Source organism: Pieris rapae, chromosome 18, assembly GCF_905147795.1.
Source record: "Pieris rapae chromosome 18, ilPieRapa1.1, whole genome shotgun sequence".
NCBI classification, from domain to species: Eukaryota; Metazoa; Arthropoda; class Insecta; order Lepidoptera; family Pieridae; genus Pieris; species Pieris rapae.
This window is the reverse complement of record NC_059526.1, coordinates 7,801,588-7,828,551: the sequence shown is the minus strand read 5'-3', so window position 1 is coordinate 7,828,551 and position 26,964 is coordinate 7,801,588. Positions and strand designations below refer to the sequence as shown.

General features: G+C 32.9%; 3 protein-coding genes across 3 annotated transcripts in view; 1 reads left to right on the top strand and 2 right to left on the bottom strand.

Moving 5' to 3' along the window:
• Positions 1-868: 868 nt before the first annotated feature.
• On the bottom strand, positions 869-5,552 carry LOC111003298 (serine protease inhibitor 77Ba-like). Its single transcript, XM_045632057.1, has 4 exons — positions 5,547-5,552; positions 5,341-5,419; positions 4,969-4,976; positions 869-2,432 (listed from the first exon to the last, which is right to left on the bottom strand). The coding sequence occupies exons 1-4, from the start codon at positions 5,550-5,552 to the stop codon at positions 1,086-1,088; spliced, it is 1,440 nt and encodes a 479-aa protein (XP_045488013.1). The 3' UTR covers positions 869-1,085.
• A 2,322-nt stretch (positions 5,553-7,874) lies between these two features.
• LOC111003299 (serine protease inhibitor 77Ba-like) lies at positions 7,875-10,167 on the top strand. The gene has a single exon (XM_022273729.2). It carries the CDS (start codon positions 8,408-8,410, stop codon positions 9,653-9,655), a length of 1,248 nt encoding a protein of 415 aa, XP_022129421.2. The 5' UTR covers positions 7,875-8,407; the 3' UTR covers positions 9,656-10,167.
• A 3,978-nt stretch (positions 10,168-14,145) lies between these two features.
• Positions 14,146-26,964, bottom strand: part of LOC111003290 (photoreceptor-specific nuclear receptor-like) — a 30,739-nt gene continuing 17,920 nt past the window's right edge. Inside the window, exons 5-11 of the mRNA XM_045632137.1 lie at positions 22,309-22,423; positions 17,849-17,997; positions 17,632-17,719; positions 17,158-17,266; positions 16,653-16,767; positions 16,025-16,144; positions 14,146-15,683 (exon numbers count right to left, since the gene is read on the bottom strand). Of these exons, the coding sequence (XP_045488093.1) occupies positions 15,445-15,683; positions 16,025-16,144; positions 16,653-16,767; positions 17,158-17,266; positions 17,632-17,719; positions 17,849-17,997; positions 22,309-22,423 (935 nt within the window). The 3' untranslated portion in view covers positions 14,146-15,444. The remainder of the gene's footprint in view (positions 15,684-16,024; positions 16,145-16,652; positions 16,768-17,157; positions 17,267-17,631; positions 17,720-17,848; positions 17,998-22,308; positions 22,424-26,964) is intronic.

The following is a 26,964-nucleotide window of genomic DNA, read 5'->3' as shown; positions in this document are numbered from 1 at the left end:
TATTTATTAAGCGAATGGAAGCGTTGCTTTTTGTAGTTGCGCTGTTAAAGGGTTACGCCTGTCGTGAAATATTGTTACTTTATTATACATCTATCACCAGTCGCGCTTAGGCAATGAAAACTGAGATCTCCATTTCTGGGTTTCAATGTTTATCCTACGACAACCTAATACAGTTTATGTTTACAAATTTAAATCTCTTGTAATTTTCTACCAAATTTTTGGTCAGTACTAATTTGTAGTTATTATGAGAACGACGTACCTACTACCAACTAGTATAATATACCTATAACAGTACCTTTTCAAGATCTCAATACATTTTTTTATGTAATAATATTAGCACCATCAGTTACAACCTTGATTTTATAAGTGTGTAACCACAACATTACGCAACTGGGATTGAAACAATTAGCCACACATTAATTTATATATAATCCACTATAATGATATATATGTTTCAGATGCTTTCGTTTCCAATATAATGGAACATTTTACATAACATAATCTTATTTCATAGTACATAGTACATTGTAATAGGAGATTGTTTTCAGTTTTATATCAGTCAATGATTATTATTTTTAAGGCAAAAATTTAAAGTAAAGATATAATAATACGTCCGAAAAGTAGTAATTATAAATCCTTAAGATTATTCTGCAATTAAGGTTAATTACCTCTAGAGCCAGAGTCAGTATTAAACTGTTATTCTCATTGTTAGTTTAATGACATACCTACTTTGATTTGATAAGGCAATAACGGTAGGATAAACATGCCATTTGTGGCGAAACGCATCATATTTATTCCTATTATTGTCAACTTATTGCTTTTGCAAAACGCAATCATTTGTTTAGGGGAAAAATTAAAATGCCAACAATGTGGTCGTATTCTTTATTATGTGATAATTTGTGTAGGAATCAATACGACCTTGACAGTTCATCGCTGCTTAAGGTTGGCAGACAATTACTAATTCAACACTGACTATAACATCCGAAACAGGAAAACAAATACGGTTTACGGTTACCAGTACGTATTTACAAAAAACTTGTTTTATAAAAAAAACACACTTATACAAAACAGTCTTTATCAAAACATTAAAACACAGACGGCTTAGAGTAAATGCCGCTAAATATCACAGTTTCTGTTGCTTTCTCCATAATAAAGTATAGGAAAGGCCTGTTTGCATTAAAACGTGGGGTTGATATCCTATCGGCAAAATATGCGGTAGACTCAGCAGAGGCAACGGTACCTGATTCTGTGACCTCTATATCAGCTTTATGAACAATGGCAGATACATATATACTTTCTGGCGAAATGCGATCAAAACTAGCCTTGTTCTGGTCAAATATATCCACAACACCCATCTTAATCAGAGGCCCGTTCATAACAACATTTGTACTTATTTTGAACCTAGGCAACTTTATATCAATGTCTTCTAAACCAAAGTTGTCTACGTCATCTTGCAGTCTGGTAAAGATTTCCGAAAATGTTACAGTTTGGAACTGTTGGTACACATCATACACTTTAACTTTCGGGTGCGGCAGGACAACTAACATAACATATTTCCCCTCTTTCCCATACGGCAGTTCCATAACGAGTGATTTCAACTCTCTTATATTTGAGTATGGAAGTCGGCCTCGCTGATACATCATATTGACCCGGCCAACTTCTTTATTGTCTTCATTGTAGAATTTCTCCTCAGATGTGTCCGTTTCATTAAATGGTGACTGCCACAGACCCCTGAAGGTTATGGCGTTTGTTAAAATCAATCTTGAATTTGTGAAGTCATCTGATGTCAGGACGTTGGATACTTTTGCACCGGAATTGTTGATTAAAGCGTTGGCTGTCTGTGCGGCTGCAGTTGGGTCCTTGAAATTGAGATTGCTTATCATAGCATTGAAGTCATTTGTCATAACACTTCGGAATTCTGGGTAAACATGAAAATCCCTATCCAAAAACATGAAATTCTTGCTTGCGAGCTGTACATCCGTCGACGTAGGATCCAGCACCGACTCGGTCAAGTTTGCGTAACCATTTATTATTGCTTTTTGATTTCTCGGCAAAAATAAAGCGTGCGATATTTGCGTCTTGCTCTTTCCACTCGCACCTAAAGCGATACCAGTTAATAAAGTCCAAATACCAAACGGCGAAATAACGACGTGTCCATCTGTCTCCAACTGAGTGAATTGCAATAATTCTAAACTAAAGTTCCTGGCTCTCCCACTGAATTCTGAAGCGGCGTTTGAGAACGCGTAACAAAAAGTCAGTATCACAATTAAATTCATTTTGTATGTGTCGTCTCTACGACATCGAGGAAGTGACTGAGTGGATTGGCCGGTTCTACCGAGGTTGATATACAATATAGTATATGTTATTATTATTAGTGAAGTGGGCATGCAGGGTAAGAGCTTGAATATAAAAATATTACTCATTGATAATGACTTTATTACGAATTGATATAATTTACAAATCGTTTAAAAATGATTTTGTTAATTAGGTATGCACTCTATAAAATTAAAGCATATAAACTCAGTTACCTTGTGTATTTAATGGCTCTACTATAAATTGAAACAGAAAGAATATAATAACAGACAGATAACTTGCACCTATAGACGTCTAAGATATTATAATTAACTATATTGAGCCAAAACCAAAGTGACATGGGTCACATAGAGAGATGATAAAATTAGGACTTTAAAGCTAATGGATGAATAATTCCCTTTGCTCCTTGCAAAGGGAAGAAGGTGAAGAGGGTGCCCAGAAGAAGGTGGATAGAAGATATAGCTAAAGCGTTTAATTGAAGCGAAATGAAAGAGTGAAGCGAAGGGGTTCCGATTATAGGTTTTAAAGGAAGTTAGGATATTAGGATTACAAAATTGGAAAAAAAATTGGATATAATTAATATAAACTAGATTTGAAACACAAATTAGATTTATAATTATTATATATTTCAATTGGTGACTCAAACGAAAAACTTATGCATCCTTATTTTTTTTTTAACATTAACAAGTTACATCGGACTTAAATTTGTAAGTTGCTATGTCGACGTTCGTCCAAACAAGTAACGATGGGTATTTCCCAGTCATTTATATTTTAATGTAATAAAAAGTAACTGTAGATAAAAATAATTGACATTTTTTTATCTTGTTTTAATATCACTGCAGCAGTGTTGGCAGTGGCTTCAGCGTGCGACTCTCATCCCTGAGGTGGTAAGTTCGATCTCCGGCTGTGCACCAAAGGACTTTTTTTCTATGTTAATATTAGCTTCAACTGTAAAAGGAAACCATCTTGACGAAACCGGCTTGCCTTAGAAAAAAAGTCGACAGTGTGTGACAGTCACAGACTGATGATAAGGTGATCAAGAAACATTCAGAAATCCGAGACACAGGCCTAAAAAGGTTGTAGTGCAGATTTATTTAAATTTTTTATTATCATTTTACCACAAAATTTTTAGTAAATTAAGTACTTAACGACTATTCAAATTTACTTATACCATAACTTCTATTAGCATCAATGTTTGTTTCATAATTACACAGAATTATATCAAAATAAACAACGTCCTTCAAGAAAATAGCGTACAGCTTATTAAATGGCTAGCAACGCACTCGCGAGCCCTTTGGCATTGAGAGTGTAATAAAGGTGAGACTCCTGCCCATTTGCATTTTGTTCTATAAAAAAAACGTTAATTTTTATTAAAATAATACAAAAATTTGTAGTAGGTAATTCAGCTTCTCAGTTCATGATAAACACTTCAAAATAGTCATACTTATATATATTGTAAAAGTTAAATTTAGAGGTTCTATAAGTATATTTTCACAATTATGTTAGAATGCAGTAGTGCGAACCAGAATGAGTGTATAATATGCGTCGGAAACCTACTCCTTGATATGAGATCAGGGAGTAGGTTTCCAACGCATATTCTTAGGATCTTAGGATCAAACGACATTCAAGGTTTACTTTATAAGTTTGGCAAAGTTACATTCGTTGATTTAAAAATCAGTATATTGGTAGTACTACTAGACTATAATAAGAAGCTTAGCAATGTCTACTATATTATAGTAGACATTGCTAAGCTTCTTTAATAACAGTAATAACATAGTACCTACCTACCAACCTGTTGTAAATAAAAAAAAGAAACATTTTTAGTACTTGTATATTTGAAACCTTAGGACTGTCTTACGCCTTATCTTTTTACTGCAAGTTGATTTTAATAAAACACGATAACCCCCTGGGATGTTACTCGCTTTATCACTAAGTTTTATTTAAAATTTACTATCAATCGTTTAACATGAATAATAAAGTAAATAGTGAATAGTAAAATGTACTAGCTTCTAGGATAATAATACAAATATCATATTTGTAATGTTTTCAATAACAGACATTATTGACACATAAAAACAATAGCCTGACGAATCATATAGCTTTATTTAATCTCGTAACGGAAATTCCAAAGTGAAAGTAGAACACTTTCTTTAAAATACAGTTTATATCGCAACGAAACAAAAGTTAATAATAACTGTATTTTATTTCCAATAATATAAATGTGATGTTTTAATAATGATCGTACATAATTGTATGTGGAAACCACATTAGCATTATGGATGTCAATATTACGTAGGTTTAATTAGTAGATTTGAATGTATCAGACATTAACGTAAGGGTAAACAAATATAAACCAATAAGTTATATTTACCACTAAACTTGGGTTTCCTATGACTCACCAATAAACCTCATTCGATCTTCATTATTATGTATTAAATATAAAGATTAGCTACATACATATCACATAATATACATAATACATTTGCACCGTAACTTATGTACCTAACTACATATTTAAGCAAACTTAGCACCCAATGCAGATCCAACAGGCTTGCGTTTAATGTCTCTTTTTTTTAGCAGCCTTTAATTAATTATTATTATTAAGGTCGCAAAAAAACTTCACAAATGAAATGAAAAATATATGTTATTTCTGACAAATCGACCTATATAAAAAATTACAGTGATATTAGATATAAACTTTACTATGTTTATAGTCATGGCTTCGCAACGCCAGGGAGTGGACGGGTATTGCAAATGCGGAAGAGTTGCTGCATCTGGCGCAGGACAAGACGCGGTTCAGAAAACTGACGGCCAACCTGCAGTAATGGAGAGGCACTTGAAGAAGAATATGATGTTTATAGTAATTATCAAATAAATGAAAATGTACCCACATTTAAATAACCACTTTATTACCTTTTTTATTAATGTTGGGAAATCAATTTACTGACGCCCGCGTCGGGGCAACGATTTAAATTGACGCGGGGAGTGTGGGGTTCAGCCCGTATGGTGCAATGGACATCGACCCACTAAAACCCAACAGCCCCATCTGTTCGCTATGTTCGGAAGACGCGGTAACACTTAACGACTTTATTACCTTTAACTCTACCTTGTAAGTACAATATATAATTATCAAATTATATATAACTATACTAATACTGGCTCCCCCAGCGTTTTCTTACTAACTTCGTTTCTCCTTTATGTGTTTTTACTTAGCTTATCTGTTTCGTACAAACCATCATGCAACAGTTTGCTATATTACCTACCCCAGAGACTAATCGGTTTTCCAGAATGATAACTTTTTTTTGGTTTTGTGAACTTTTCTCAAGGTACGTATATGAACCTAACGTTAAAGTATAATGTGAATTCTATACAACCGAATAATTGTTTGGCAAATTAATTTTAAGTTTTTAGATACTTAAATAATATTATAAAAATTTTTTGGCGATACTGAATTATTTTGTTTTTTTTAAATTCGAAATTAGCGTCTGGGACAGTTTTAACAGCATTAAAAATGTCTGGCAATATTAGATTTACGTTGTGGAAATTACAATAAATATAATGCAAAAGAAACAAAACTTCTTAAAATGATTTAAAAAATCGATATTTTACCTGTGCAGGTAGGATGCGCACTGATGAACGCAACCACTACCACCAGCCCACAGAACATATAAAGGAGGACCTCCTTTATATGTTCTGTGCACCAGCCAGATCGTCCATATGACGTGCGGGAGAGTGAGAGAGATAGGATATCTAAAAACTGGCCTTCCTGAAAAGCTTGTTTTCCAGACGTTGCTACCTCTCGTACTATAACGAATAAACAGTTTTTATTCATTAATTTACTAGATAAATGAAAGAAACAAATTATTAATTGACACTTTGTTTTATTGTGGAATATATAAATTACTTTTTTTATTGTAGACGTAATCACTATTTCTTAAACTTAACTTTTATAAAGCTCTTCCTAACGGCCTTGCAAGAAACAGGGCTCCATACAAGGCCAATATTATAAATCAGCCGTTCAACTTAAAACTAGAATTGTTATAATCAAAATATCCGCTTTTACTAAAACTAGATAACAAGCTCTTTCATTTAAACGAAAAATATAATGCTTAACGTATTATAATCTTCTTTAATAAAGTCAACGAACATTCCTTGAACATTATCGTACAACTTAGAACTTATTCTATAATTAAGTATATTCAAAAATTATAGTAAAGACGATTATTTCGATAACAAATTTCGTTTTGCAATAATTTTCTTTTTTTTACCTATAATGGCCTGCTTATGGGTCCGTTCTTTGTAAGGCCAAAATGTTCCTAATATATTTACAGACATTACCTTTTCGTAAAAGAAATTTAAAGATATCTATAATACAATCTATCTGTAACATAATCATTTTGAAAGAAATGTCTATTCAGTCTAAGTTGAATAGTTGAATAATCCTTCCCATTGAGAGTTGAGACCCATGTGCCGTAGCAAGGCCAACCAAATTCTCAGGTCAAATTTTTGATTGGCCTTATAAGGAACCACCGGCTTTCATAGGAACACTACCGATATTTTAACTGAAATCGAGGTAAACTTATTATTTATTTCTTTAGTTATAATAAAAAAATCTGTATTTGACAATTTACAGTAAAAAATATGATAATAATGGGATATTTATATAAAAAACTTAACTTTTGCTGAGCTCGCAAATTACAATTTTAACGATGATGATCGAAGTCTACGGAGCTAGGGACCCCACAAAAAAAATAGCAACACGAGCGACTCGCCACAGCGTCTGTCATTGAGTTTGATGGAGCGTTGTGTGAATGAAAGGAATTTGTCTACACATGACTATAACTATTCTGCCTTAGCCTTCAAAGGAGCATGGACCTTCCATGATCCACCGACCTTACGTAAATAATGTTACGACTGTAAAAAACGTATTAGATGTTTTTTTTTTATAGAACAGGGGTAAACGGGCAGGAGAGTCACCTGATGTTAAGTGATACCGCCGCCCATGGACAATGCCAGAGGACTCGGGACTGCGTTGCCGGCCTTTTAAGAATTGGTCGCTCTTTCTCTCACATATATTCGTTGTAGGTAGGTACATTAAAATCTCTATATTGATTAGATTATGTGAGTGGTTATCTAATATCGAAATTAAAAACTAAGTAAACGCCTTCTACAACGTACCTACTAAAAATCGTGTAATATAATTTGCATGTGCACACAATCAGGCACAAAAGTTTTCAAAACCAAGTTTAATAAATACTCTAATTAACTTGTGTAAACTGTAAAGAGATAACTGTGTAATACATATTACATAGTTTAGGGTGCATAGTGCATACTGCATATAACGTTTCCATGTCAATTGTCAATTCTCATTGTGTTCAGTGTTACTGTTTTATAATACATTTTTATCTTTGTTAAGTGGTTTATTCTTCACAAACAACAGTAATTAATTTATATTCTTATATAAACGCTCAAGGAAAAAAATATGTGTTCACTCGTCTTAAAAGTCTGTTCTGAGTGACGTGTGTTTTCTATTTTCCTTAGTGTCCTGTATTTATGTTGCTACATAGTACATACATCAAAATCTTATACGCTACAGTAGTTTAGTTAGTCTTTTTCAGCTGTCCGCAACGAGTTTTGAATCTCAGCTGCAAAACTTGTTATTGAGATCATAATTACTATGACTATCTCCATAAGCTTAATTTTAGCATCGTTGTTGGAGTTGGAGGGTCATAAATATAATAGCGCCTGTTATCACAGATATCCACAAAGTCCGATTGTAAATAGTGATATAAAATAATAATTAATTAAAATTATTTATTGTATTTGCGAAAACAATAATATATTGTACAGTGAACACAAATTTTGCAATTCCTCTTTTAATAAATAATACGTTTATCGCGGTTGGGTGACCGCATACAAACTGGTTTTATCACTCGGCAGTCGCCGATGGGTTTTCCCATTACGTTTCATAATTCTATAGATGTTTAACGTTTATAAACGTTGTACATATAAAAGTGATTTACTCATCATTTGTATTGGCTATATGTGAAACCTACCGTAGTGTATTTAATTTATTAGTTTAATTCTAAAATTAATGGTAAATAAAATGAATATATCTGGGTCGTTATGTGTTTTCGTACTTTGTGTGTGCAGTGCTTACACTTCAGTTCTTATACCAAAAGCTGCTAACAATATCAAATTATCTGAAAGAATCGGAAACTTTTCAGTGGAATTAATTGACCGGACCTTAACACAATCACCTAATTCTAATGTTGTTATATCTCCAATAACCATATGGACTGTACTTGCTGTAATTGCGGAAGGATCTGCCAACAATACTTTAAAGGAAGTGTGCCATACTTTAAGAATAGCCCCAGAAAACTTAAGAAACGTTAGGGAAAGCTTCAAAAGAATAGAAAAGTACCTAATAGTGAAGACAACCACAGTTGAATTAAACAAATTAAATGTTTTGTTTGTTGATAAATGTGTTAGTCCTACAGAGAAATTCGAATTAACTGCAAGCGACTATGATGTGTCATTTGCAGCACTTAATTTTTCGGAGCCATACAAAACAGCTAACATCGTTAATAGTAAAGTGTACAACTTTACCCAGGGCAAAATATCAGACTTGATTTCAGGTGATGACTTAACTAATAGTCACATGATCCTTACAAGTGCCTTATATTTTAAAGGGCAGTGGACATTTAAATTCAATAAATCAACCTCAACAAAAGCTCCATTCTTTGACAACCAAGGAAATGTGATTGGACAAGTTAAAATGATGTACAATCGACAAATACTACCATTTGCAAACTTTAAGGATCTTAAAGCAAGAATAATTGAATTGCCTTATGGTAAAGAAAACCGTCTATCAATGCTGGTTATGTTGCCATACCAAAATGTTACCGTTAATGAAATGTTTCTGAATCTAAACCGAATGTCTTTAAACCATATCCTTGCTAGCTTAGCAAAGTCTTTGAATGAATTTCCTGAAGATGAAATAGATATTTATTTGCCCCGGTTTAAAGTGGAAACTCACTTAGATTTAACTGATACACTTAAAAGTATGGGTATAAAAGATTTGTTTGATTACTCACGGTCAAACTTGAAGAATATGGTGAAAATACCATCATTTGTTTCAAAAGTTGCCCATAAAGCAGTGATTGAGGTAACAGAGGAAGGAACTACTGCAGCAGCAGCTGCTGCCGCAGCATTCAGCTATCGCATTGGTGTCACAAAGTTTGAAGCAAATAGACCATTTGGGTACATTATTGTGGAAAAAACTACTAACACTATACCTTTTGCTGGTTCATACAATATACCTGAATTATATGAATCATAATAATGTGGCATAGTTCTAAAGACCTTGATGACATATAGCCTTGCACTCACATGTGACATTTTTCCTCAAAGCAGTGTTCATTATTCATCTATATTTACTATATAACTATATTCTTGTCATACACATTATTCTTGATTAATCTTCTGTCATTAATAAATAAAATGTTCTATTTATTAAGTTAATTATTTGAACAGGTAATGTGCTTTAATTAAGTATTTAAATTCCTTAAAATCTTTTAAGATCTGTATAGTTTTCTTAAATGTACCTAGTTTGTGTCCAGTGTGTGGATGAAATTGTGTTTTGTATATATAACATGTGTTTGTTTGTATGGTTGTATGTTAGTGGATTTTAACAATAATTATGTGATATAATAGTCCTTTTAGTTTATTGTTAAAATTGTTTATTATTTATTTAGATGTAAATTGATAGTCACATCATGCCCAGGCCGTGTATGACTAGTAAGTCAACATTTTGTACAAAGAAATTGAAATATAAATGAATTATCTAATGTATTTTTTTGTTTGTTATAATGTTGAACTAACCCTTTATGTTAAGGCAGGCAGGCCATTTTTCACGAAAATGTAAAGCCCGGGATATATTGCCAATAATATTTTGTATTACCGATGAATGTCTAGTGTCCCAGCCATAATATGATCGGAAGTCGGAACGATCGCATTGCAATCGAAAATACAAAATTGATATATTTCTGCCATACTATTGCTATCTCGCTTTACGGGCTAAGTGCATCCCTATTTCATGCTAAAAATCGTAGCAAATCTTGTAACAGCAGGTACCTTGTATCTTTTCTATGTATCATTGGCCCAATCTTGTGAATGATGAAGCTCTTTGACATTCCATGAAAGTTTTAAAATAATTGTTCTTAAGAAAGAACAAAATATCTAATATAATATTACGCCTATGAAATAGACGACGACGACGCCAGCGCCGCCAATTACGAACTAAACTAGCAGATCGACTTGGAATAGGCACAAGAAATCCTTATTTTCTGCGCTTGTAATTTCTAACCCGTGTCTAAATTCGTTGCCCAAAGTGTGTAGTAGCAACTCGTACAATCTGCGCTAACAAATCATTGCGGTGACATACCGGGAACGCGCTAACAAAAAGGCTGGCAACGCACTCGCGAGCTCTCTGCCATTGAGTTTCCATTGGCAGCAATATTACTTACCATAACGTGAGCCTACTCCCAGTTTAGCCCCTGTTCTATAAGAAAAAAAGATATTTCAGCTGCTAAGCATAACTACAACTTTTCGACCTTTTGGCTTCTGGGCCGGCCAGTTACTGGTTAGACTGGTCCATATATACCTTCCATGTGTACATAAAAGTGGTACGATTTTAATTTACGTTCAATCATTAGGTATTTTAAACACCACCAATTATGTATTACATTAGGTATTTTTAACACCAATTCTAATAAACTTAACTTTCCTATTATTACGACATGTTAATGCTTATATTATGTGACATAATAATATTAATGACATTTGCATGCCGATTTATATATGGCGGATTGTGCGGATTTTTATAATAATTGTATCTAATTGTACCACTATCTTAGCAAATAAACGATTTCATTTCAATTATTTCGCTCCGAAAACATTTTCTATAAGACCTAATGTGATCATTCATCAATATTTTATGCATATCATCATTAGTACAGTTAAATCAACTCTCGGATTTTCCACAAATTATCCTCTAATACCTATGGCTATGTCGGAAAATAATTCTAGTTGTAAATTGTCCTTTCGTTTACGTAATGTAGACTATTACCATCATATTTAAGGACGCTGATGAGTGATTTCTGCAGCATAAACAAAACTTCAAATTATAATTCAATTAATTTTAATTCTGTAATGAACTATTTTTAACCTCATTAGATAAATCACGTTAAATAGCGCTCAGTTGTGAAACGACAGATGTCAAGGTGATACGGGTGGAATTTCGAATTCTAGCTCGACATCCGATGATTATTAGTATTAACTCGAACAACACTTCTGAATACTCTCCAATGGGAAATTTGGTAGAAGATGCAGTGACACCAAATGTCTACGCCAAGGCATGTAGCCGCTGGAAAAGTGATTGCTGTTGTGGGTAACTAGATAACAATTAGTCTGTGGTACATGTTTAATTTAAGAAAATGATTGTTACAACTGATCAAACACGTTAAGTATTTGAGCATGTGGATGGGTGTGTGTGTGTGTGTGTATGCATTTCAGAGTGGTTATAAGAGTGCGCCGTCTACTTATGTTAGTTTTTGGAACCTCAAGGTCATGCCAAGATAAGTTCGGACTAGGTAGAATCGAAATTGAATTCGGCTAGCGTAATTTTTATGTTTTGTCATATCTATCTTAGAATCCAAAGTGGGAGATTTTATCATAAATTAAGGGTTAATTCAACGAAATGAACCAAAAGTCCAAACAGTCTTTCATATTGGCTCGGGAATACAAAATGTCTGTTCTTAGATGTGTCCAGATTTGTTTGTCTATGGAGTTTGACTGTATTACACAAATCGCTAAAATGTGTTGGTTTCTTAGTATGTAGTTTTTTCTAGATGGAGTATGACTGGGGTCTAAACGGTTTGCGATATACGTTAACTAATTAAGCTGTAACTTATAACCAAACTCAATAATGTTTATAATCAGAATAAGTTGAATCTTATATTTACTCATAGCGTTAATTTGGTTTTTAGTTTTAATTATTTCAATATTTTGAGATATTGTGGTTACAATAATTAATGAACAACAGGAAAGACTTAATTAATATTATCAAATTGTAATTATTATAATTGATATGGAATACAACAATAAGGTTTACAATAACATAAGTAATCACTCCTATTTGGTTTTCCTATTAGATCATTTACTTTGACAGTTATTCGATACAAATTTTCTGTTTTTTTCTAATTCGTGAGTTTACTTCGGTGGTGGTTGTTGTATTGACAATATGTTCCGATATATTATTAAATGAAAGTAACGAATAATTTGAAATATGAGCTTATAACTAACATAAAATTAGGGGTAATGGGGTTGCGTCGCTAACTAATACTAACTTAGACTATCTATTCATTAATCTAAATGACACTATGTCATTAGACATTATTGCAAACGAGAATTTTAAAGTAAAATCTACTTTAGTGTTGTAAAAACTAGTCATACATAACAGTCCGGTGAATATTTTCTATATACATATTTATATTATATAGACCAAAAGCTCTGTATTTCTTTATTTACTGTACAATAAAAATTTAATTAAAAATATTATTAGTTCGCCGTTGTTTCTCACAAAGTACGTTTGATTAGGTTTTAAATTATCAGACTATTAAATTGTAATATTTTCTACTGATGCAATTGATATTTAGAAATTTTATAAGTAGTTTTCACACTTTCTGCAGTTTTGTGGATAAAAAGATTTATCTTTTGTTAAGTTAATGAATAAACTAATGTAATAATTATCGAGACTGATTTTTAATGAGTGTGGTATATTTTTTTATATAGAACGGGGCAAACGGGCAGGAGGCTCACCTGATGTTAAGTGATACCGCCGCCCATGGACACTCTCAATGCCTGAGGGCTCCCGAGTGCGTTGCCGGCCGGTTAAAAACTGTCACGCTCTTTTCTTGAAGGATCCTAAGTCGAATTGGTTCGGAAATACTTCAGTTAAAATTATTATAAATTAATAAAATAACTAACTAACTAACTTTAACAACGGCCATATTTTGTTTAATGCAATATATATAATTAATTAAGATATTATTATTTAATTGTTCATTCACAAAGAATCTGGAGTCGGCTTTACCGACATCACATCATGTGGTGTAAAAAGACGATACCATGAGCACAAAATTATTAATTTGAGTTTTAGCTCTATGCTAAACCAATGTTGGCCTAGTGCCTCAAGCCAGCGGATCTCATCCATTAAAAGACTGTTTACCAATGGAGTTTCCTGTTTATGTACACTTAACACTAGCTTATACAGTGATGGAAACCATAATCAAATTACTAAGATGTAAAAAGTCGATGGCGCGCGTCATGTTCAGAAGGTCAGCCTTCTAGGAATCCAGTAGAAGACTCCAGTATTGGAAAAATGATGTCGAAACAGATCCTTAAACATTAATATATAATCCATGGGTATATCCATCTATAAAGACCATGGCTTGAGCGCCCCTGTGTGTTTTTGTTGCGCTGTCACTGAGAAAATTGCATTTAAATTAAATTTCAAGTAATCGTAATGGGTAAAATTTGTTGAAAAGATTGAATTTTTTGTGTATAATTTTAAAAAGTGCGGCGTTTATTCGCAAGATAAATATATTACTTGAAGTATTTTAGCGCCATCTACAAAATAACTACAAATTAAAGCACGATGACGTCTGAAATTATGTAACCAATTACTAGATGGCGTATATTCAGAAATTAGGATGAATTAAAATATTTTTGTATCAAAGGTTTTATGCAGTATATTAATAAAAAAACAACTGAACATCAAATTACATTTAATCATGAACATTTTGGTTAATGGCAGTAAACACACGGCTATGATAATGTTATAATGAAAGAAAACAATCGATATATTATAAGCACATTCACTAGTATTTATACTTAATACACAAATTAAGCTAACATTTATTATTTAGGCTTTTTACAACATTTATAATAATATATACGAAGGAACAAGTTACCAAGTACAAATGCAAGTTTATTTACAAATACGTAAATTTAATTTATTCTTTAATATTTACAACTGACTCATGAAACATGAAAATTCAAAGGCATAAACCTTTACTCGATCTGTGGGCATATTGTAAAATTTATTGGCTTATATGAATAGAGAAAACTTTGACAATCTTTACCATTTAAATTTGCAATAAGCGCCTTCTAGTTATAACTCATAGTACTTCAACTACAAATTGTTTGACAGGTGGCGCTATAATAAAAGCATATTACAACTATCATTCTATTTAGTAGGTAATGTAAGTTTGTTCGTATCAGTGAGCACAAAAATTTACCAGAACCTTCGTAATACGATTTTCTCTTTGATTCTCAAACGTGACAAATTAAAATTCAATTTTTTTTCTAACTAACAGGTATCACACAACATTCCGATCATTTCGGATATTCACTCAATCCTAGTAGAAAGGACACCATCAGAAGTGAGACATAGCGCGAACTGTAGGAACATTCAGAAACGAGTAATGTCTGTCTCCGTTACGTCAAAAATTTATTGTTTTTTGACAGATCAGCACCATAGTCTGGATTACACTCTATTTGAGTTATTTATTTTTTAGTTTATGATATCTGTCAAAATACGTTTTGACATACCGTAGTGACAGTTAAGTCTCGACTCTGAATCTTAACCTTAGAATTATAGATAATGGAACACGGAGTCTTAATATGAATTAAGACTGACCGAATATTTTGGGAGAATTTGATAGTTTTTGTGCTCACGCCACATTGAGTGCTACATACTACATATTTACAAATATTACCTTACGAGGCCATTAATTCGTTTTGAATCTAATATTTAATATTTACATATTCATAAAATGACTAGAGTGTACATGTCTAAGCAAGTGCGTACGAAATTCTTATACAATTTTCTCCGCTCTCATATTAAAATATTAAATAATCACATAATAAATTAATCCTGGTTAAAATAAAAAAGAAAATTTAGTTTTTTGTCTACCACAGATTAAAACACAATACAGCGATCATAGCATGAATATCTAATAAGAGTAATATCGCTGTACATTTACAGAGTAACCCTGCCTTAAAAGCTTAATTCTTATACATATCAGCCAAAACCTTCTCCATTGGCGTCTGGCCGATAGTCTTAGAGAAGAACTCTCTTTCCAACTGCATAGGAGTGACAGATCTCAGAAGGGGCAGGAGTAAGAGGAGTCTACCGAAACGGGCAGGGGCAGCCCCATGAGCATTTCGCGTGTGAGACATTAGCATCACTTGGGCCTGGTCTTGAAGGTTCTCGATTTGTAAAGGGTCTTTGAGACCTCGTGTTTCTGAAAAGCATTTCAATTGTATTTTTTATGCCTACACAACATTCTAACCGCTTGCATCCTTTCTTTTTATTACTATGAGATGATTGAACAGTTATTCGTAATGGAAAAGATCGTGAGGAAATTGACATGCCTTAGATCTAACAGGCATAGAAGGGCTGATCTATAGCTTGGCTTCTATTAGAATGACATATATTCACGAAATATATCTTAGGCAAGATTTAGAGGTCTGTAGCGACACTGGTTTTTAGCTAAAACCTCATGGCATCTCCTGGATCTAACCTTGAATTTATCCATTAACAAAACGATACATAATGTAAAAATAATAATGTATGTATACATACCGCATTTGAAAAGCACAATAGCCTTCATACAAGCGAATTCAGCTGGATCCAGGAGAACAGCGCGGTACCGACAAAGCACTTCCCTCAAGCGACGACGGGTTGAAGAACTAATACCGCTGTCTGCAAAAAATATTTATTAAAAACTCAGTATTGTATCGCGCAGATCAGATAGCGACCATTATTTAAGCCTCGACTTAAGCTATCCCGGAATATAACGTGAGCCGTAAAGTTCGTAGGCTGACACATAGATTGTGTGTATTTTGAGTGGAAGAAGGCCTTTTGTTGTGTCCTACTTTAGGCATTTCTATTTTGAACTAGCGAGCTGAACTGCTTCCCTGGGAGAACTCCAAAAATAAATAAAGAGCATACTTCTAAAAAAAAATCAATAAAACTTATTAAATTCACTTAACTAACGAATATTATTTCGGCTGTATTGTGTGTTTGTGTGCAAGTGTGTGTGTGTGTTATGTGGGGTGTGAGTGTGAGGGGTGTGTGATGCAGGTGATTTTCTGCTATTGATATTCTTAAGTATATTCTGCGATAGCTTAAACAAAAATTATTTGTTTAAGTTCATTTTGTTAGGTCTATTTCATAAATATTTTTAAATAAATGTATTTATAACGCTTACCTTGATCAGTCTGTTCGGTTCCAAATAAGGCCGCAGCGGCCGCGTCCAATGGTAGACACCATTGTATAGCGTTTAGAAGAAATAACTCGGACCATGCTTCTTCTAATAAGATAACCTGAAATAATTATACATTTTTCGAGTAATGTACTAATTTCTACCAATATATAAAATTCTCGTATCACGTTCATACAAGATGCCCAGTGGCAGTCATCGCAGCCCATACACACATTTTTATTGAATGCGTTGCCGGCCTTTGTCACTCTAAGTTTAAATAGATACAGGTCGTATCTCTCAGGGAAGACTCTCACCGGAAGTCGATTCCATGAACTCACCATTTTTCTTCATATAAATTAGCCCATGAGAGTTTGCTTCAGAGTAACATTTAAAATACCCGCTTTTATTTTTAAGAAAAGAATTGTAAATTGATATTTATGTTACAGTAATTTGGAAATTTTAACACTCCATGCCTGGGGAAACCACTGTTTTAGATTAGTTTTTGATTTACCTGATCTCTGAATGAGAGACTGGCGAATGACGGCAAGTTCTTCGCCCACTTAACAGCCATGAAGAGGAGACGAGCTGCCGTCTCCGCAGCGCTCTCTACACCCAGGGCGCTGCAAATTGCATTGAAAAAATGTAATTATTTACGACATCACATTAGAAACCTCAAAAATAACAGTACTTCTCCACTATTTAATGGATGTTATTTTACATATAAACCTTCCTTCTTGAATCACTCTATCTATTAAAAAAACCGCATCAAAATCCGTTGCGTAGTTTCAAAGATTTAAGCATTCAAAGGGATATAGGGACAGAGAAAGCGACTTTGTTTTATACTATGTAGTGATTATTCATTCACATGTTTAAAGAAAATTTATTAAGACGAGACTGTTCGAAAGAATTACGAAAAAGCTGACCAAAACTGTATAATTAACATTTGTAAATATTAGAAATAAACTTTTACAATAGAGAAACTCACCCATAAGCCATGCAATTTTGTGGGTAGCTTATAGCTGGGGGAGAGTATGACGTAGAATCCTCTTCATTTGTCACATCAATGCTGTCATCTGAAAGCAGAATGAAGAAGTTCTATACATAGTGAAATTAGTTTTATCTTCATTTCTTAAGGAGGTCTTCCTAAGTTGAATATCACGTATAGGCCGCGGGTAGATAATAAAATACTGAATAAAACTTACCATCACTATCAGTGTGAGCGTTTCCTTCATCATGAGTGTCATGAACGGAGTCTGGCTGAATAGGTGGCGGTGGGGGCAAGGCTGGGTAATGGGGAGATAGAAGTGGGTACCGCACTGGCGATAGTGCCATTGCCAGCGATACTGGAGGGCTGCAACAAGCATATTAAAATTTGTTGAATATGGGTTTAGCTAACTTTCTTTGATTTTCTTATTTGGTGATTACGTCATTAGTAATTATTTACTTTTTATGGTGAACTACGGTTTCTTTGTACCTATGGGATATGTGTGACAAACGCCAAGGTTGTATAACAAGGGCCAGAAACAGTGTGATGCACAGATCCCCGTTAAGAAAAACGTTGCAACAACTGAATGCTGATCGAAACTGTATTAATATATTCGCAGAGTTCACAGTAGTGTATTATGTACGATATACTGTAAGGATAGTGTATTTCTTTAATAAATAAAAATTGCCAGTAGGCAAGCGCGTTGCCGGCCTTTTAAGAATTGGTATGGTAAATCGAGTTCAAATTTCCTCAGAGCAATCGCCACTATTCCAACATTCAATATAATCTAAAATACCACGCGTAAACACTAAATAATAAATATTCCCTCCTAGAGCTCATAAAAGTCCCATTCACAAATATTACATTAGCATACAACTCATACAAATGATTTACTAGACACCGTTGTGCACTCCCCACGATTGCTCAGATTTGACTGCCAAATGTTCTGGGGTTATATCATTTCGCTGAAAGTGGGTTTTCTTGTTTGCTAGTTCTAGGACAAACGAATTTTTATTACATTCTTAAACGTAGGTATGGCTATAAATGTATTCCAATTAACTAATTTCGGCATATACATTTAAATTACAGATTACAACATAAATTACCAGCAAATCGATATATTTAATGTGACTAAAAAAATCTTTAAAAAGAAATGTAAGAAACTCAGGTATCTTTTACTAATAATGGCTTTGTTTGGTCCTTCGTATTAAATTTATATTTTAATCTACCAATCAATCAATCTTACAACTGTGCTTTGTAAAACTGTGCTTTTTTTCTGTATGTGTATTCCGTTTTGGCTTTTATGTGTAATATAATTGTTTGGATATTGTTTAATGATTAGCTGCAGGAATACTTAAATAAATAAATAAATATTCTTAACCTACATAGTAATAATAGTTAAATGTTACAATATACCTTGTGATATATTTAAACTAAATGAACGAAAATTTACTTTTTTTAAATTAAAAGTGCACTTTGTAAACAAGCATATTACAAATTCTATTGAAGATAAGAATGCTTGGAAACATGCAGGTCCTGCTCCATAGGACAACCATAGAGCGTTGACAAAATCAATTGGTTGCTGATCTAAATTTTATTGCTTTTTTTAATACTCTTTAATGTATAATATTCTACGGCTTGGATATTCGTAAATATGTGAGGAACATGTATACTAACAATACTATAATAGACCTGTGTAGTCGTTTTATTCTGGAAGTATATTGTCTTCGCATATAATTATTTTATTTATTATATATTTTAAAAGAGGAAGTGTGGAGTTTCTTGTCAATTCTTCTTAACACGAAACTACCTTTTGGAAGGGGCAACTAGAATCATCTTTTTTAGCGTTTTCTAAGACAATTTTTGCCGCGCACCACCTCTTTGTACCAATTCTTGAAAGGCCGGCAACGCACCGAGCCTTGTGGCAACGTGAGTCCATGGGCGGCTGTATCACTTTACATCAGATGAGCCTCCTGCCCGTTTGTCTCCTATTACATAAAAAAACCGTTAAAAAATAAAAATAGTTTAAACTAAATATTAAAGTTTTGTGGACCCAGTTTCCGTACTAAGACTCTCACTAGATCTATTGTGCGTAAAGTTCTGGCTAACGTAGCTCCTTCTAGAAGGATAGAAGTCTCCTGCGCACTTTGCAGGCATCATTTAGTGACATAACTGATCAGAGGATTTCTGTACGTTGGTAAGCTAAAGCCTCGCATTGCAGGACTTGAATTGCAGGTTTCAATGCCTTAAAAGTTCCAAATTCAAATAGTCAAAGAACGTCCATGTGTTCTTGTAGCACGATAATAATAGATGAAGCACCAAAGAGGAAACCCTTCCAGTAAATGACCACGCCACGCGGTCATCCGTGACTCACCTTTGATCACTTTGAAACTTGATTTACGTCTCAATGATTTGACGTCATTCATATCCAGACTTCTCTACTTCTAAATATGGCCGGTTATTATTACTTTTGACGCTATTAGTGACATTATGATTATTAATAGAATGGCTAGACGTGCAATTATTAGTTGACCTTTTACCTTGACTGGTTTGTCACAAATTACTTTTTAAATATAGAATTGTGTTCTAAATGCGACATGTACACAGAAAGTTAAAGGCTTGAAGACGTTTATACATCACAATTTATTGCCATAAATAAATTTAAAATGCGGAACATAGAATAATCATTCAAATAATCAACATACAATAAAATCATTTATACATATAGGTTGCACAATGTACACTTACGAACGTCAAATAATAAATATATAGATATATTAAATGTTTTCTAATTTTACATTTACTGCCAGTTCTGAAATCAAGGGCGTAGAACGGAAGAGAAGAACTGGCTACATATAAACTTTCCGCCACTCTATGAGCGTCTAGTACTCGTAAGTTTCACAAAAAACAGAAATTAAAAATTATAAAATACAATTAAAACATATATAAGATAAGATAAGCACACAATAAAATAAAATAATTAGGGCCTGTTTCACAATGTCCGGATAAGTTCCAAATAAGCTATTTGTTACTTATTTGTAGGATAAAAAGTATTTTTGCGTTTCACGACTGTCAGATAGCGCTATTTGTCATGAAATGCCAAGTATCTTATTCGGAACTTTTATCTTTCGAATAATTTATGTGTTGCATAGCTAATTGGCACTTTATCCATAAATTGTGAAACAGGCCCGTAGTATAATAATTTCTACTTAGCTGTTAACTGAATTTAGTTGAAGAAAATATAAATATTGTCTCATTAATTCCTATTAGACACCGGTTTCTTGATCGTCTTGTTTTTCGGCATTGGCCTCCCTAAATTCATTAATAATAAGAAAAATTTATATATAAAACTGTACCCATTTGTTAATGGACCATTGAGTGTGTATACTATATTTATATTAAACTAAAAACCAATTAATATAGATAAATCGAAAAGTTTTAACCAAGAAACTGTCAAATCATTTTAAGGCTTTTTACGAAAATATAAGATAAAAATAGTCTGTTTCCGGGAGAGAGGAGTGAGTACAGTATTCCACAAAGCGTTTCCGTTAGAGAGATCATGGTGAAGCCAGCGAATTGTGAAACGTGCTTTTCTTTTTACTCTCGTGACGAATGCAATACTATTTGAAATAATTCAAAGCTATCTTCGTCAGTTTAATGGCTAGGTTTAATGACATTTTACCATCGAAAACTATTTACAAGTATTTGTATATGAATAGGTTTTTTTTGATAAATAATTTGAATCCGATGAAAAAGGGAAAAATTATTGTGAATTAATAATTAATTTTAATACTGTCAAGTGCAATTTGTTGGTCATGTTTAGGAAATTTCATTCTTAATTTCTGATGCGCAATCTGATTTGGAAGACTTTTGCGTGGGCTGGGTTACTAATTACAAGATTTTTTAAGCTTAGATAATAGAATAGTAACAATTTTGTTTGTATTAATATATATTTTCGCTACCTTATACAAAAACCTATAAAAAAGTATGTTGCATAATTAATATGCCACTATACATATCTTCCAGCCAACCGTATGGAACAATAAATAAATAAAAAATACCTACAAAAGTACAACAATACTAACTTATAACTTGATTTGATTATATTCAAATTTAAAATCATTTATACATATAGGTTACACAATGTACACTTATGAACGTCAAATAATAAATATATGTATATGAAATGTTTCTAATCTTACATTTACTGCCAGTTCTCAAATCAAGGGTGTAGAACGGAAGATAAGAAGAAAAATAAAATTAAATAACATTAAACACTACCTATAACTAAAATAAAGAAAAATCTAAAAAAAACATCTAAGCAGAAATGTAAAACTAATCCTAGGGTTAATGAGTCACAATTAATATATTCTAAGTAGCTAATTACGAAGTAGAAAGAAAACTTTTAAATAAATTTTAAGACTGAGCTCGTCTGATATTAAGAGGTAAGACTTCCAAAGCTAAGAATACTTTGTAAAGGAGTGATATAATTTAGTTTTATACGTAGAGCTTTAATTCTTCTTTTAAGTATTTACTTACTATTTAATTTTATTTGTTTTAAATAAAACTGATCCAAAGGTGTCAGTAGATTTAACTTAAAACTATTATAAGAAATCAAATGTTAAAAAATTGAATAAATCGTTTCAGTTTTCTATATGATAATAAATTGACACTTACCCAAATACACCAACAGCGACGGCGGCTTCACGCAGAGCTCTCTCCTGGTCCATGTCTCTCAAGGTTTCAGGTCTGATGGTGGCTGTGTTGCGTGGTTGACGCTCGTTTTGAACAGCTATTGATAAATTTATAATTTCAATCAATAAAATATAACTAGCTTTAATAACTGTGTAGATTAAAAAATGATTTTTTGAATATAATTTTTAGAACCGATCGCAAGCCCTTTTTCTGTCTGGTCCTCAGATTTCTGAGGCAAAGGCAGGCAATTTTTCAAAGGCATATTAAATACGCAAGATCAGCGCGTGCTTGATACTAGCCATCGACTTTTTGGGTCTAAGTTATGTTTCCATACATTCCTTCACCGTTCGAGCGAATGTTAAATGCGCACAGAGACAGAATGTACATTGTTGAATAGCCGGGAATAGAACCTTCGACCTCAAGGATGAGAGTCGCATGCTGAAACCACTAGGGCAACACTGTTCTATCAAGATCGATCTCTATAATAAATACAAAAAGTTTTAACTGAAGCCAATCACTTAAACTAAGTACAATTGATTTAATTAAAATGTATCTATCAAATGAATTTATTACGAAATTTTGAATACATTTATTTATAACGTGTGCTTATTGATTCAATTCTACTGTGTAATAAATAATAAAAAGCCTGTCAAAAAGTCAGGGCCTCAGATTTCTGTATCATGATTTTTCTTAATAGGCAAGTTGATCAATCCATCACGCATTAGATTTTTTCGGTTCGGGTCTAAGTAATGCATTGCGATATTTCCACCGTACAACCGAATTTATTTACACTGCAACAGAATAGGAAAATGTGACGTCTATTCTGATTTGATTGACAAATCCTGTTTATGGTTCAGCCATTGCAATGCAGCGGACATTTAACTATTAAATATACATTTCTTATGAAATATAGATTTCTTATAATTCTTATAGAATTATATATGAACCTTTTTCAATGCAGTCTTGAGAGGGTTATGTGGGTACATAACCCGAGTGGGTTCCCGAGAGAGTGTCGGAGGGCAGAAGGCTGTCATTTAATATTATAGCTTTCGGTTCCGAGTCTGTGTGAACTACGATCGATGCTGTGTAACCGAGCACTTGAGAGCATCTGGCAATGTGAGTTTCTATGGTATCACTTAATATCGGAAGAGCCTTCATGAAAAAAAAAATGTTAAGCTGTTAAAATGTTATGTTGTTTCCTTATACAAATAGAGAATGTAGGCAATCTACTTATGAACCTAATTACATTTAAATATATATTAATGATTTTTCAAAAAAATAGTTACAAAAATATATTTGTTACATATTTTTAATATTACATAAGAATATCACTATTTAAGTTATGAGACTTGTAAATACTCTATATCCGGTTGTTATGAATTAATGAATACAAGTACAAATTTCTTTGGAGTTTTTGATGACCAGTTTCCTTTCCTAACCAGTGCCTAAATTAAATCCCTTAGCTGAACGCTGAGTAGTAAATAACTATAAGCTACTAACTTATAACGTGTAGTTAACGTTAGCCCCGCCATGCCACACTATAAATCAAATGACTCCGCCCACTTCCGCCGGCCATCTTTGAGCTCTCACTTCCGGAGTGGGATGACTATAGTTTTTATATTTCGATCAATTTTACATACAGTATTATTTTATAATTTATATTAAGCATTTAACAATTATCATATTTTTCTTTCCTGTATAAAATATTGAAATATTTTTTTTATTTCGAATGATTTTTAGTAAATTATTGTACTTGTTACAATATAATATTTAGTAATACATACATTGTTCTTTAAAAAAAATGTTTTTTCTCATTCTTTTTTCTTTTGATTATTGTTAAGTATTTTGTGTGTTTATGTGTGTATTTTTGTTAGTTATAAATGTTATGTCTAAATTAATAATAAGATAATATGAATGTATATTATGGAGAAACTTAAAAATAACTATATACATCGATTTTATTATACTATTATAATGCGACAATATCTCTGTGTAACATATATATACATACAATTTATTATATTGAAAGCCCAGGGTTGCGAAGCCGAACTATATATTGAATAAACAACTGCAATGAATCAGAATTCGTTTAAACGTAGTGAAAGTGAAATTTGTCACGTAAATTATTCTAAAAATAAAATTACCCTTTCAAAAGAAGTCTGGCATAATTGAAAAATAAAATCAAGGAGATCAGGTGCAAGCCTCATCTGCTACAGATCCCTAAATCCATTACGGAGACAGCAGACAAACATCATACCATCTCACTCAATCCTATACAAAATTTTACCAGTACCGCTCCCTCTAGCAACCAACAAATTCATTCGGCTTACTGGTTATTGATTCCTGAGAACACCCCACAAATGATTTTGACTCCAAACACCAAAGAATAAAGTCGAAAATCCTCTATAGAAATCTGAAGATTTATCATTTTGACAGTTCAAAACGCGACCTTAAGCCTTTTGAGATTGGATGCAAACTTGGTCGACTTAAAAGTTAGAAATCCTTTAGGATACTTCATTTGATCGTTACTTCATTATCAATTGAATTTAGATCTTAAACCGATGTAGTAAAGTCCAAAATCAAAATGGCGACGTGACGTTACAGGGGCGATTAAAACGGTACGGATTTGGGGGTTTTATGGAAGGATTAAAATCGCATTAATCAGTGTCTATAGCTTTAACTCTGATATAAACAGTTAAGTGTTGGGATTCGACGTTGGATTTCGGTACAGTCATGACGAACTGCTAATAAAATTTAAATTAATCAGATATAATTTTAGTGAACGTAATAAACGAAACGTAACGCTCCATGAAACACTAAATTCAAAAAGGTTAGTGAGAGAACGTGGACATGACATTTAAATAAATAAAATCTTCTCTCGACACTGTATTGACAGTATGTTTTTAAGTGACTACGCCGCCCATAGGTGAGAAGAGTAATCCATATGGAGCCGACTCCTGTTGCTGACCACAAACAATCTTCTTTTAGCATTCCCTTCGAAATGACTGCGAAACTGTCATTCGATATATCGATATATATATTCAAAGCCCAGAATTTCGATGTTTGCTTTGGCTTTTAAGGAGCGTGTCTTCGAAGAGAGGAGTAGCGACAAAGGATTCTTATTTAGCGGAAAGCCCGCAAAACTTGTTTCTTTTTGAGGTTAAATTGAAATAGATATCGTTAGACTCCAGACGTACAGTTTGACTTCAGCCATAATTATACATATACCTACAGAAAACACATATACCTGTTAGGACTGGGCCTCAGGTTTCTGTTCCCTGATCGTTTCTTAGAGGCAAGTAGGCTGTGCCTGACACACATCGTTGTTTTTTTGTGATTAAAGCAAGGTTTCCTCCAAAGTACGAGCGAGTATTAAATGCGTACATAGAAAATGATAAATAGGTACTTATAGATGATTTTATTTTAAATTTCTTTTAGAATTTTATTTTAGACATGAGTCTTTTGTAAAAACTGACGATAATATTGAAACCCAACGAAGATGTGTGATAAATGTATGCATTTGACCCTGTATGATAAATGGTGATCTTTTATCGTAAATAAAATTATTTTATTAAATTATTATTAACAAAATTACATAGCAGATATAATTTATACCAATTTTTACCGAAATTGTGAATTATAATCAACGAAATTGCAAAGCAATTATTAATTTTGTTTGCGACAGTACGCAACAGCGAGATTAATATGAAATCACTCCATTAGCATTTAATTTTACAAATGAATCTTTCATTTCCTCAAAGAATTCTCTTGGAGCCGGCAAATTTGTCTGTGTCACTCATAATTTTAGTCGGATAGAGTTTTCTTACTTGACGACATCGAATAGTGCCGTCTTTATATCAAGTCTAGGTATAGTGTATAGATCCAGTCTATACTCTATAAATCTAGTCTTTAGTTTATTCTAATCCACTCAGCTAACTGCTCATATTTATTCGTTACATTACTGGTCGATTATTTATCTAATTCATATTACATTTCCAATCTAATCCATAGTCCATAGTCACAAAAATAAACTAAATAAACAATCATGTCATTTTTCCAAATGAATGCCTTCGAAAAAACTTAGCAAAACGTTTAATTTATTATATACATATACATATCATTATTGAAAGTATATAATTACAAAAGTATTGTGTATTAGTGTTAGTTCACGTTAGTTAAAGTGCTAAACAGTGAAAAAATGTAACACAAGAACATCTTCCCTTTAACACTGTAGTCTGTAAGCAATGTTATTAAACTTAGATTAGTTAAATGATGTCTCAGTAAGGAGTCTTTAAACAAAATAATATAATAATATTATATCATAGATTTCTTATTTAAAAACCACTGTGGTTTGAATTAATAACATTAGGAGACATGTTGGAGTGCGACAAATGCATTTGAAAAAAATCCTTCCTTGTTTTTCATGTTGGTTAAATTGTTCAGTTTACTGTCAGGCGCAGTTGGCCTAGTTGATGAACATTAGGTAGTAGGTTCGATCCCCGGCTGTGCACTTATGAACGTGTGTCAGGCACAGAGGGCTTCTCAATTTTGTTGAGATGACATTCGCATATATTAAAAGGGATCTAGGTTGAAAAATCTAATCTACCTTGCATGTAGTTAGGACGAAATTCGCATACA